This window comes from Mugil cephalus, chromosome 4, assembly GCF_022458985.1.
Source record: "Mugil cephalus isolate CIBA_MC_2020 chromosome 4, CIBA_Mcephalus_1.1, whole genome shotgun sequence".
Lineage (NCBI taxonomy): Eukaryota > Metazoa > Chordata > Actinopteri > Mugiliformes > Mugilidae > Mugil > Mugil cephalus.
The window spans coordinates 7,052,055-7,065,973 of record NC_061773.1 but is presented as its reverse complement, the minus strand read 5'-3'; the positions used below and the strand labels follow the sequence as shown (position 1 = coordinate 7,065,973).

General features: G+C 42.2%; 1 protein-coding gene across 4 annotated transcripts in view; it reads left to right on the top strand.

The window, feature by feature from the left end:
- The window catches only part of cacna2d2a (calcium channel, voltage-dependent, alpha 2/delta subunit 2a), a 146,110-nt gene that overhangs the window by 41,652 nt on the left and 90,539 nt on the right, over positions 1-13,919 (top strand). For all 4 annotated transcript variants that reach the window (XM_047584226.1, XM_047584224.1, XM_047584222.1 and 1 more), the window contains one exon: positions 2,506-2,622. In XM_047584226.1, coding sequence (XP_047440182.1) covers positions 2,506-2,622 — 117 coding nt within the window. The remainder of the gene's footprint in view (positions 1-2,505; positions 2,623-13,919) is intronic.

The following is a 13,919-nucleotide window of genomic DNA, read 5'->3' as shown; positions in this document are numbered from 1 at the left end:
GCCGAGGTTTGCATGCTCACTTGGCCAGTGGACGGAAACTGCCTCTGGCTACTCGCCCGCCTTTCGGCTTGACAGAGACGGATCATATGGACCCCAGTGTTTTGCTCTCCTAATTGCCGTGAATCAACGCATCAATCCCTCAGACATGATACTGTGTCACCAAGCAAGTGATCCTTGTTTTGACCATTATTAAATTCACAGGAGAACTTCAGCCATGTTCGATGTTTTGTTTTGTGCTATAGTGCATAGAGATCGAGAGTGCACCTCCCCCCTTGATTATTCAAATACGTGCGTTAGATGTAGTTTGTGTTTGAATCAAAGTCGACTGTGGAGACGTCGCATATCTGCAGGTTTGTGTCTTGAAACTGCCCGTACACGCATTACTTCTAAGTGTTTTTCTGCTGATCTGAGCAGAGTGGAGATCACCACTCTGAACGGTGCTTAAAGTTACATCATTAGTCTCAATTATTACACCATAATTTTATTTTGGATTCATGACTGTAGCCGTGGGAGGATGCGCCTCTGCTGCAACGTGCACTTGTTGAAAGGTTTTAACGTGTACGTGTCTGACATCTCTGGATCTGAGGTCAGCCTGTAATGAATCATCATGTATGAATTAATATCCTGCTGTGTGTTGTGCTGCTGTTGTTAAAATTAGTTGAATGTGACTTAAACTGACATTGCAAGTGTGTATTAAGTGCCTTGAATATTTAACGGACAGACAGGTTTGGCTCGCAGTAGTTACGCTTAGATTTGACCAGTACAGAAAATACTCAAGGTGGTGACAAACCGATATACATACTATACCTGTATGACAACAAAGTACTCTTCATACTAGCATTGGGCAGGCAGTAGTGTATATCCCTTACTCAAAAAGGGAAAACATGAAAGGAATGAGGCCAGGAAGAGCTTGTGACTGCTGATCAGTTGGTCTATTCAGTCTAGTTGGTCATATTGTTGTGTTATGTTAAAATACTTGCATGTTCAGATTAGATGAAGATGAAAAGAAGAAGAACCATCTGTTTGTGTCCTCTGAACTTTGCTGTGACTTCTGTTTCTTACCCCGAGCGCTGGTTTTCTGAGCTGATCATCCAGTCGCAGTGATTTCTCCGACCGCTGCTGATTTAACACACCGAATCGACTGAAACGCTGCCAACTCTGCGGGACACGTTACTGAAACCGGGGCCACGGACGCTTACAACTTTTGAACGCCGTTAGAAAAACTGTTGTTAGGTCGTCTGGCATGTACTGAAAAAACAAAAAACAACAGGCTAATTTCATCAACATAGTCCTGTTAATGGAAGTCTCAAGCCTTGCTGAGAATACAACAGCAACCTAAAATCATCTTCTTGAAAGCAGGAGGAGATTCTCCTCACAACGTGCTCACTTCAACACGCTGTGTTAGTCCAAGATCAATCAGATGTAATTATTAACTTCTCCTGATTGGAATATGGCTTCTTCATGTTCATGCTGCTGTGGCTTCAGGTCCCATGTTTGATCTGCAGACCAAAGCTTAACATGTATGTACACTGAAGTACATTACATAATATTATTACGTAAGACCAGTTCAATGTAAACTGTGTAATTACTGAGTGGATGATTGATCGATTAAGGAATTCAATAGTATCGGTGAGGCCAATTAAACGTGCAAAATGTCGGGCTATCGTTGACCCTAATTGCTTTAAAGCATTCGACCACTACAGGCTTTTTTCTGGGTTTCCGACCAAAGAGCTACACAGAAAGGTTTTATGGCGCAGAAGTGGGTCTTGCAGTGTCTTAGGGCAGCAGGATAAGTGGTAATCCCTCCAGTGGCGCTCTGTTGTAGACTACAGATCCTATAGAGAGCTCCCTGAGTCAGCCTTCACAATTGTTCCATGGGAGCAGACTAATCTCCCAAGTACCGTCCCTTGTCAGCAGTCCAAGCATCTGCCGTTCTGTCTCCTGATGCCCCTCCTTTCCAAAGACCCCAGTCCCTTTTGTTTTTACGTGGTTTGCGACGCCTCTTTGGGTGTTTCATGGCGAAACGTTGCAGGTCCTATTTAAATTTTCCCCCAGTGATCACACTACTTTATAGGTTGCACAAATCCTAAATTCTGGTCGAGGATAAACTCCCGTAAATTCACATTAAATAAATGGTCGCCAAGCTGTAAATAAGGCTGCTTAACTCCGTGTTCCAACGGAGTTAACATTGTGGAGATAGAAGGTGTTCACCCTGCAGTGAGAATCTGCTGGAGTTTGCGTTTATTTAATTTGATGCTCACTGCCAGGCTGCAGCTGGCTAGCTAAGTGCTTTGCCATTAAGGCTCTGTTCTGTGTTTAATTCTGTTACAACGCTGGGACTTACGGGTATAACGGCAGGCTGCTGCCTACCGCCTGCTCTACGGTAAATGTTCACCATCTTGCGCGCTACCTTGAGAATAAGCAAACACCTCCTCTGTGATCCTCTTAATTAAACTAATGGCTCCACCAGCCTGACCTTTGATTCCCTGTGTTCTCCGCCTGCAGATTTATAATGAGAAGAAGAGCCAGTTCGAAATCAAGAGAAACAACCCCAAGGACTTGGTGGAAAGAGTGGCACGGGACATCTCCAAGCTGCTCAACAGTAAGAGAAAAGCCCTGGAGGTAAGAGACATATTGTAACACCTGTGTACAAACACACGCCACGCCTCAGCGCACAGATACACACACACACACACACGATTGAGCCTTTTAGTTTTCTGGAAAGTGACGTAATGAAAGAATTCACCTTTATTTTACCACGTTTTCATGTCTTCATATATACTCTACCGTTACATTTCTAGTTAAGACAGCGTTAACCACTATGGGTCATAAGGGGCGCACACACAGGTAGAGTCTAGCTGTAGTGATGGAAACATTTGGTGACATAACGTGGGAGGGTAACATGTTGATCTAATCTAAACTGAAGCAGGGAGCGATTGATGTAGTCGGTCGACGTACAATGTAAACACAAAGCTCAACAAAAAATACCCCAAGGAGAATCCAAAACATGACTCTGGTACCAACCACCTCCACAGTTGTAGAACATTTCCAGTGCATGTTAATGTGTCTTTCACTCAGAAACGTTTGATGTGGGAAATATATTGGAATATATAGGAACATCCACAAGTGACAACGATCTCGCTGAGAAGTCGACGAGTGACGAACACATTACTTTATATACAGTGGGCACGGAAAGTATTCAGACCCCCTTGAAGTTTTCACTCCTTGTTATGTTGCAGCCATTTGATAGAGGTTGGTTCTTTTCCTCATCAGTGTACACGTAGCACGTGACAGAAAAAAAGCGGAAATGTAGATATTTTTCAAATTCATTAAAAAAAAACCCTGAACTATCGGTACCTGCTGTACGGTGGGCATGTGTTTGTTTTGACTGAGAATTGTATAATGATGTTTTCTTTAATTTCCCTTTAACAAATCGTTTATTTACACTGGAAATCAGTGGCCTTCCTTTCTGCTATTAATGGATGGACATCAACTCTATTCCTTTAGTGTAATAGACAGATATATAGATATGAATACGAATAATATACAAAGGTATATATAAATATACAAGTGCATGTGTATAAAATCTACACTATCTACTTACATGATATGGCTATAACTATAACTATATGCTGTGTAGAATAATCATTTTATACTACTAATAATTTGTAGTTCTATATTTAGTTAAAAATGTACATAACCGTTCATTTTTTGCCCAGCACTAGGTTTGATTTATTTATTTTTTCTTTATTTAATGTGGAGGCGTATATTTAGAAAGCTACTTTGTGTGCTGTGTGAGAAGGTTATCATTTCAGCGGCCTGCATTTTGGGATCTAATTATTACCACTGTTATGCTCAGACAGTCCTGTGATTAGTTAAAAATTTGTTTCGCTCTCTCAGTGGGAACCTCTAACCCCTCAGAGGAAAAAAAAAACAGAGGAGGTGGTAGAGGCGGGAGAGACGAGTGGCAAGGAGGGAAATGAGAAAAGTATACACAGTCAGTCAGTTTTTTTTTGTTTTTTTTTTTTTTAATTTGTGTGTGTGTGGTGGTGGTTGGGGGGTACTAATCCTGAACAATTGGATTGTGAAATCAAATGTCGTTGTGTCGTCCGTCTATCCAAGCGTGGGACAATTCGGTTCAAACCATCTTCACACTTAAAATTACATGTTGAGAAATTACAATTCTCAAATTAGCTGGATAGACTTTTTTCCTCTTCACAATGAATGTTCAGTTCAGTAATTCAATGCACAGCGAGTGGAGAAATACTAGTACGTTGGACATTTATCAAGTCTAGTTTATCTAATCAAATCCTCTTGTGTATCTTTGCAGCTTTACATGTATATATGTGAGTCTGTGCAAGCAATACGTTGACCTACCTCCATGAGACACTTGATCTAAAGATGGAGGAGGATTAGGGACTGTTTGCCCTCCTCTGTTTCAGCCCATATACAGTGGGGGAAATAAGTATTTGATCCCCTGCTGAATTTGTAAGTTTGCCAACTTCCATAGAAATGATCAGACTCTGGTTTTTATGGTTGTTTACTGGTTATGGGTATAGACAGAATATCAGTCGAAAATGCATAAAAAACACACAATCTAAAAGTTATAAATTGTTATGTATTTTATTAAGGGAAATAAGTATTTGATCCCCAAGCACAACACAAGTCAGTACTTTGTAGAGAAACCTTTGTTGGCAAGCACAGCGATGAGACGTTTCTTGTAGTTGGTCACCAGGTTTGCACACAGCGCAGGAGGGATTTTGGCCCATTCATCTTTACAGACAGTCTCTAAATCCTTCAAGTTTCTTGGCTGCCTCTTGGAAACTCGGAGCTTCAGCTCCCTCCACAGGTTTTCGATCGGGTTAAGGTCTGGAGACTGACTAGGCCACTCCATGACCTTAATATGCTTCTTCTTGAGCCACTCCTTTGTTGTCCTGGCAGTATGTTTCGGGTCATTGTCATGTTGGAAAACCCACCCACGAGGCATCTTCAGTGTTCTTGCTGAGGAAAGAAGGTTTTTGTCCAAGATGTTACAGTACATGGCTGCATTCATTGGCCCCATAACGCGGTGAAGTTGCCCTGTACCCTTTGCTGAAAAACAGCCCCAAAACATGATGTTTCCACCTCCATGCTTAACCGTGGGTATGGTGTTCTTTGGGTCATACTCATGTTTTTTTCATCCTCCAAACACGGCGGGTCGAGTTAATGCCAAATAGCTCAACTTTGGTTTCGTCAGACCACAGCACTTTCTCCCAAGCCTTCTCTGAGTCGTTTAGATGTTCACTGGCAAACTTAAGGCGGGCCTGTACATGTGCCTTCTTGAGCAGGGGGACCTTGCGGGCACTGCAAGAGTTCAATCCATAACGGCGCAGTGTGTTGCCAACTGTTTTCTTGGTGACGGAGGTCCCAACTGCTTCCAGATCATTAACAAGCTCCTGCCGTGTTGTTTTAGGCTGCTCCCTCACCTTTCTCATCATCATCCTCACTCCATGAGGCGAGATTTTGCGGGGAGCTCCAGACCGAGGACAGTTGATGGTCCTTTTATGGGTCTTCCACTTGCGAATAATGGCACCAATAGTTGTCACCTTCTCACCAAGCCTTTTGCTGATGGTTTTGTAACCTATACCAGCCTTGTGCAGGTCTACAATCTTGTCCCTGACATCTTTTGACAGCTCTTTGGTCTTGCCCATGGTGCTGTAGAAGTTGGAATGTAAGAAACTGATTCTTAGAGCAGGTGTGCTTTATATACATGACGAGTTAAGATCAGGAGTATTGGTAATTTGTTGACTGAGCACAGCTGTGTGCCACATGCGCACCAGCCAATCTGTAGGAGCCTGAATTCTAAGTGAATTGTTGGGGATCAAATACTTATTTCCCTTAATAAAATACATAACAATTTATAACTTTTAGATTGTGTGTTTTTTATGCATTTTCGACTGATATTCTGTCTATACCCATAACCAGTAAACAACCATAAAAACCAGAGTCTGATCATTTCTATGGAAGTGGGCAAACTTACAAATTCAGCAGGGGATCAAATACTTATTTCCCCCACTGTATGGTCTCTCAGGGTAAAAGCAGTGACATTTTTAAACAGAGCTGCAGCCTTATAAAGGAGCAGGAGCGCATATCTTTTAACAGCGTGAGGCCTTGTGGGATGAGGCAGAGCAGAAGTCTCTCAAAAGCTCAGTTAATTCTGCAGCTTGGATCCTTAAAGCGTTGTCGTACGTCTCCTGTGGTCGTGTCTAGGATTGGATTTGAAACAGCAGTGACCCTCTACCTTTATTCTTGTGGGAGGGGGTGCCACGGCGCCGTAGACCCACTTTCACCTCCTCCTTCTCCACCTCCACCAAATACACCACAACCCACCGCCCCCACCCTAACCTCCACGGGCCGCACTGTCACCTCACATCCTGTCTGGGGGATTCAGACTCAGGAGGGAGGAAATGAGGTGAAAAAAAAGGGGAAGGTCTGGAATGAGAATGTCTCCCTGCGGCGTAGAAAAATCAAGAAAATGATGTTCAGAAATTCATAGATTTAAAAATGAGCAGCAAAGTGGGAGGGAAGGAGAGAAGGTGCAAAAGGGGGGAGCAGAAGGAGGGAGAGAAAGGGTTTGGGTGAAAAAGCAGGAGAGGCAAAGAGAGTCGGGGGAAGAAATTGAAAAAGGGGAAAGAAAGAAATGCAGTCATTATGTCATTGCAGTGTGCAAAACTTAACAAAGAATATGCAACAAGTTAATGTTTCATTTACCCAGTTATTTATTTACTGATTTATTTTTTCACTACACCTAAAAAAAACACAACAACAAAAAAAAAAAAAAAAAAAAACTGTAGGCAAATAAATTCATGTGGACTTATTATTCATACGGGGGAGAAAAGTGAAAGCGGTGTCTTAATGCAGTCTGCAGATAAGAAGGTCTCAAACAACGCTCTGCACTGTATTGACAACGTTTTATATTCCAGTCTGTTCCTACCCCCTGCAACGGTTATTTAGTCCCAAATATTCCCTGCCACACATTAAAAAAAAGACAAACCACGTTTGTGGACAAGTGCCCGTACATGCAGGGAGAAATGAATCTTCTGCAGCCTATTTAAATACTGCTGCAGTTCATGTTTATATTACTAATGAGAAAACACACATTGACTCTAAATACTAGTTACTGACGTATAAGAGGGGGGCTCTCTCAGTGCTCTGGGTTTAGTTGATTTAACATTAACTCCTAATTTAGCAGCACATTTTAATCATGTATACGTTGGTCTTGTATAGTGGGAAAAGTGAAAAAATATAATCTGCTAGCCTTTATTTGTTTTTATTCTGTGTACCTGCCTGGCTGGGTTTATTACTGCTAAGTGCAAGACAGAGTTTGTGGCGGCTGGAAGAGGGAGCTTAATCAGTTCTTTTTGTGTTCGGCATTCAGCTATAATACCCACATAACTAACAGAGCAACGTGTGCCAGCTTTTACCGAGGCACTATCAAAAATATAGATAAAATATCATTCAAAGTGCAATGTACTGAATGCGCTCCTCGTTCTAAAAATGGTAACAGCATAAGCTGACTTACTTTTTTGTCAAAAGCCTCTCCAGTGTTTATTCTTCTCCTTCCCTTGTCTTAATCTCTACCACTCAATGTCCCTGTCTCTTCTTCCTTTTCTTGCCTCTGGCTTCAGCCATCTTCTCAAACAATGATCTGATTCTACGGTCGCTGCCAAAATTAAAATGTAGCACAAACCTCCGCTAGCTGAAAGGCCTGCGTGCTGCCGATGGGCATTTTATATAAATCTCTTTGTTTTTCCGAGGTGCGTTGAAAGGAGATTCGGGAAAGATACTGATATTTAAAATTGCTGCTTGTTCGGTGGACTTTGGTGTTGACGCTGACACCTCCACTCTTATTTTTACTTGAGGCGTTTATCTGTTTTTAGATTAGCTGACTTTGCAGCCTATCACACTTGGGTTCAGGGTATTCAGCGTATTGCTGAAGTTTTTCCTGTGTTTTAATGCAAGTTCCAAACTATTTAACTATTGCTTAATGCACATTTGAAGTTGAATTCTTCAAGTTGTACTCATGTACACTTTGAGTTTTTGGTGTCACTTTATTATACGGGTCATTAATTTTTAAATAATATCCTATTCATTTCCAGGAAGTGTCAAATAGAGACGGTCTTCAGTAATAAATGGATTATATTCAGCTTACACTTGTTATAGAATTTCTGTCTTTTTGAAACCAGTGTACTAAAATATGAGGCCGCTTACATGTGTGCTCAATTATTCTTTGAGTTTTTTTTCTCAAATCAAATTCAGAAAAATGTTCTGCTTATGAACCAAGTGATACCTTTACAGCATTTGCAAATTAATATTTATCCTTAATATTATTAACAGAACCTGGAGCAGTGAGAAGAATCTAATCTAATATCATGGCGTAACACAGTGATGTTGTGATGTGCAGCATCACAACATCACAAGTGTTTGTGTGGCTTCATTATCTGGGATTAGAGTTGTCATGTTTTCACTGACATACAGGAAGCATCTGAGCTCTGTACGCGTTAGCCCTTCTGCGCGTGTTTCCTAACAGTGTGTCTGCCTACAGTACACGGTATCCGAGCAACTGGCTCACACCTGAGTGATACTGCTAAAGTGTCAGTCTGACAGGCCTTTTAACCCAGAGCAGCCAGAGAGAACACGGCCCTCCATGTAACCTGTCATGTGCATGAAGCCAAACAGGTGTGATAGACCTCCCAGACTGATCTTAGCCTTCATCCCTCGCTGTGTTCTTCTTTGTGATGCTCCGTATGATTGCTACAAAGGGCCTGAGATCAGTTGGGCCCTTCAGAACCAGCTGAGAGTGCACAACATCCTGTCACAGCTAGGCGGAGTTGAGCTGTCAGTCAACCCCCTGTTGGGGTTTTCCATCCTAGGAGAGGAGAGGCGGGGCGACGGGTTACAAGGGGAGATCGGGCTACCTGACCATCAGCCCCGGCACGGCAAAACTACCATTGTTGAGGCTCTTAAGTTATGATTTCACAGAGGGGACTAGTGGAATAAAGAGGGGACTAAGGTTGGAATAATCCAATTACACAGATCTCAATACTATTCCAATACCACTTACAGGCTGTAGGATAAGTGCCTCTGGTCTGCTCGCTGCTTGATGGATTGCCACCCAGCGCTCCGCTTGTTTGGTTGTTGGGTAGCAGCGTCAAACCCCGGAGAAGAACCAAGGCCCACTTAAATGTTTGCACAGTGAGAAGAAAAAAAAATATATAGAAAAGGAGACATGAGCAGCAGCCGTACAGAAGAAATGCACGGAGAAATGATGGCAGGACTGAGGCCTTTTAGTTTAACAAGTACGCATGCTGTGCTGGGCTCAGTGCCTCAATTTGCCGCTCTGGAATAGATGTTTGACCCATATGAGTAGATATGATTCACTCTGAGGTTGTGCACAAAGTAAGTGACAGCGGATGTGCAACAAGAAACTTTTATAGCAGGAGATGAACTGACATGTGGTGCGGTCACACCAGGGAGGTTCACACCTGATGTATATTTGCACCTGGTCTCACAGCTTTCCTGATGTCTTGTTAAAGTGTGCTCCACAACAAACACGATGTGTTTATGTCTTTAACGCAGTCTCTGTTGAGACAATATTACTAACACAGCTCACACTGTAAGTCGATTGCCTGCATGTGCCACAGTTTAAACCACTCAGTCTTAGTAAAGCTAGCCAGCAAAAAACTGCTGTTCTGCAGTTTCTCCTTTCTTTGTAGAGAGAGCGAGCCTTGCTGTTTATTGCTGTGTTCAGTCTTTATGCTAAGCTAATCTTTATAAACGCGTATCTCCCCGCATGCAGGATCTGTAGGCAAAGGACAAGATTTTGTTACTGGAGGTATTCTGGGTTCCTTTCATGGCCAAGTTCACTTGTTTAGCATTTATTTGGTTGTCATTATTTGGGCACAATGGTAACGTTAAAATAAAAATGGCTAAAATAACAAAAAGAAATTGTAAATGAAGCTCCTCTGCGGTATTCAAGGCAGCACTAGTTTGTACTCTGAGCAGCACTGACCAGTCATGGTTGCATGCAAGATACCTCATCACGTTTGTCAAGATAATACCTTAAAGAAAGCTGTAGTGATGCTTTTAATCTGTTAAATGAGTTTGCTTCAGTTGACTGGTACCCAGATATCTGCAGGCTCTGAAACATTAACTGTCACCCCAGAGGCTAAGTCATGAGATGATAGTAGATGGGTTCCCTGACTGAATCTAAACAGTCTCACTAACTAGTCTATTTCCGATAAAGAGCAGAAACATATTTGCTCAAAATCTAATCTGTTCTTAAGATTCCACTTCCTGCTCTTTCTGGATCTTTCTACCACGACCTTCCTCAGCTGATACGTTTTTTCCTAGTCTCACAGATAAAACACCAACCAGTGGACCTTGTTTTAAGTTTAGTCAGAAACAAAGTGTGAGAGATTAGTTTTTTATTGAAACATTACAAACACCCGTGCCAAATATGATATGCCAAGAAATCTGTGTTGATGACGTGCCACTATGACGAGGAGGCCTTTTTTGGTCACAGACGATATAACATGAACAGAGAAGATGGTTGGCTTGAGTTTCGCAAAACTGACGCAGATGTTCTGTGACTTTGCAGTCACGCTGATAGTGATTGTGAGAGATTGCAGGAGAGCTCGGACCGGACACTGCACAGGGCCGGCAAAAGTGTGCTTGACAGAATTAATCAATCAGACTGCGTGGGCCTCCGTCTCTTCCTAACCATGGAAACCAAGACGACACGGCCGGGTCAGACATGGGGAGGGACGGGCCGCTCCGAGTCATCTGTCATCACGTTACATCTATTAATAATTCACAAAGGCAGTGACTCTTGCGCGTGGCACACACTGCCAACATGCATGCTGAAAGTAGTGTGAGGTTGCACGTGTTAACGCAGGTGTGAACATTTAAGTGAACTCCCCCTTCTCGTGACCTGTTCATGCTGCAGTAGAGTGACATTGTTTTATCTAGTTTAGAAACGACATGTAAAACACCCACCAGTATCCAGTCCGCTGAAGAAACAGAGGGCTGGTGCCTGACACACATTATAAAAGTGGAAATGGTAGCAGCAGGTAGTCAGTCAGGCGTTTAGTTTCTTGTCTTATGACCTTGTTTTGAAGTCAGTCATTCTGACAGTTAAGTTTAGATATTTTTTCATTTTATTTTTATTTATTTTTTTAAGGTAGAAACAGCCCCGCGGCACCAGCATCCATATTACACTTGTCAGTGTTGTTGAACTCTGCAAAGCTATACAGACTTCAAGAGGAGACAAAACCCTTAACACAAAATAATTGTCACCGAATATCTTGTCTTCATTAAGTCAGGAGAATCGACTGTGTGGGCAAAGCCATTTATTTTTGAAGTCACTCACGTTTTCCACTGCACAAAGACGTATCTTTAGAGGAGTGGGTATAAGATTAAGTCTCAGTTGATGAGGTGCTCACTCAAAATCTATCAAGACAAAATGCATGCCTGTTCCTCCAAGGCAGGCATGTTAGTTCTGTCGCAGCATTGGTCTTCATCCTGTCTACGAGAAATGCAGCTCAATGAAAAGGCACTAATTGTGTAGTTTATCATTTTAATGGTAAGTCGTACTTCATAGACTTCTTCGTTATCGGTGGGGCCAAGCAACAACAACAACAGCAGCAGCAGCAGCAACAACCGTAAAGAGAATTCAACAGTTTAGTTATTGTTCCTCTGGTAACGCACGGACTATAACCACCTCCTTGGAGCGCGTGGTTAATGACTTGAGTCGTCATCCCGGTGAGATCTCAGCCGCCGTGGTGACTGCCTTTAATTGAACAGGCATTCTGGATCAAATAACCAATTTATAACGGCTAAATTTAGCCCTCAGTCTTTTAAAGGACCACCAGTCCTGTCAAACCACTGTGAGGCTGTTGTGAACAGTGTGAACTGTCACTCTGATCTGGATTGGCCCTCAGTGGCAGAGTATACTAGAGCTGAAGGATTAGTAAAGTGAAGCTCTGTTTTGTCTGATGTGCGTTACTGATTGCAGCCCAACTGCTGTCAGTTAGCCCGTCTCTGCTGTCGTGTTGTATGTTGCCTGCTGTGCCTGTAAATTGTACTGTATACATTTGTGCGTCACTGGAAACACTGGATTTCTAAGTTTTCTGTCATTGCAAACAACAGCAGCTGGTGTGCCCACAATGAATTACACCAACGGCAGCAAGTGATTATTTCCCTCCCGTTGGCGTGAAGTGATGACAAATGAAGTTGTTTCTCCCTTTTAGAGGGAGTGAGACCTCCCTGCAGCCTTGTTCCCTTGACTCCTTGCTCTGAGGCGACATTTAAGTGATTATTTGCCAGAAAATATGAGCATGTGCTGTGATCCAGGTAACCACAGGTATTGAAGTAGTATAAGGTGTCGTCGGCATTGAATCATTACATTTCTTATTGTATTCCAGGTATATACATAATCTTTTATCTCCTTGATTTTCACCGCTTTTGATTTTCAGATTAGTTTAGTTTGTTTAATATTTCATCTTCACGTCGTTGGAGTTTTCCTCCTTTAACCCATCTTCTTTTTGGTGTGTGGTTGACCTCCACCCTCCTCCTGGAATTAGAACTTAATCCGCATACTTACTGTTCACCTCCCTGAGGCACAGCGTCGCCACTCAGTCATAGCAAGCACCCCTCAGTATGGCTTGTGTTCATTTAGTGAGCTTAATGAATTACAAGGGCTTCATAATGACTGTGTCTGAGCAGTGCTGTGGGGGGGTCAGATGGTTTGAATAACTAATGAACCTAATCACCAGTCATGGAACGCATGGAACATTTTGTATTTTCTGTTGTAAAAGGCACACAGCTTGTTTCTAAAAACCCAGCCCTCACCCCACCACCACCAGCACCACCAGCACCACCACCAGCAGCACTGCATGAAAGTGAAGAAACTAAATTAAAGAGGAGACTCTAACAAAGTAATTTGATTTTCCATTTCCTGTAGGCCTTTGGAGAGGCAGTTATAACTCTCAGGTCCCATCGGGAAAGAACAGGGGAAGTAGGTCGAGGTCTAGTTTGGTAAAAATAGAATTCTTGACAAAAAAAAAAAAAAACTTTACAACTTGCAGTTGCTCTGATTGGCAAAAAAACATATCACACTTCTGTAGATGTGGAACAAGAGTTTTTTTTTTTTAAATAGAATTTTACACACAATTAGATGATATTTTTAGCCTTCTCTAGCAAGACTGCCAAAAGTTTGAAGGTCATTTTCTTTGATTTAAATGTTTCCTCAAACTCTCGGGTCTTTAGTTATCTTGTGAAATTGCTTGTGTACAGAAGTTGTGCTGGTGTGCAAGGACTTTTCAGTATTATTATTATTATTATTATTTTTTATAAAGCTTCTATTTTATTATGCTTAGGTTTAGCGAGTTCCCACACTTTTGGGCTTCGTTTTCAGCATCAACACGCTGCATTTCTACGCCAAATCAGACTGACAAAACAACATTGCATGGTGCTTTGAGCTATGAGCTAACATCTCCATGCTCGCTAGCCTACAACCACATTGGCAAAACATTGATTTTCAATAGATGAGCCGTCTGCTGCCACCAGTTTAACATGATTTAGCATCACACAGGCTAAGAGCAGCCAAGGCTGTTCAGGATCAAGCCAAGGATTGGGCGAAATAGTTTTGAAAAGTTTTCACTTGAGGATGTTGCACAAGACATCGTCAACATTATTACAAATCACTGTTAGTACCAAGTGTTGGTACCAGTATTGTTGAAATATGCCACTCAGAGCCACATATGTTAACTTACTGGTGGTGTTACCAGATTCAGGCTCAGCTGACCATGAAACAGAGAGGAAAGTAATGAAACTAGCATGACTGTAAACCCTCTCCTCGACGTCATCCATCCTTTGTT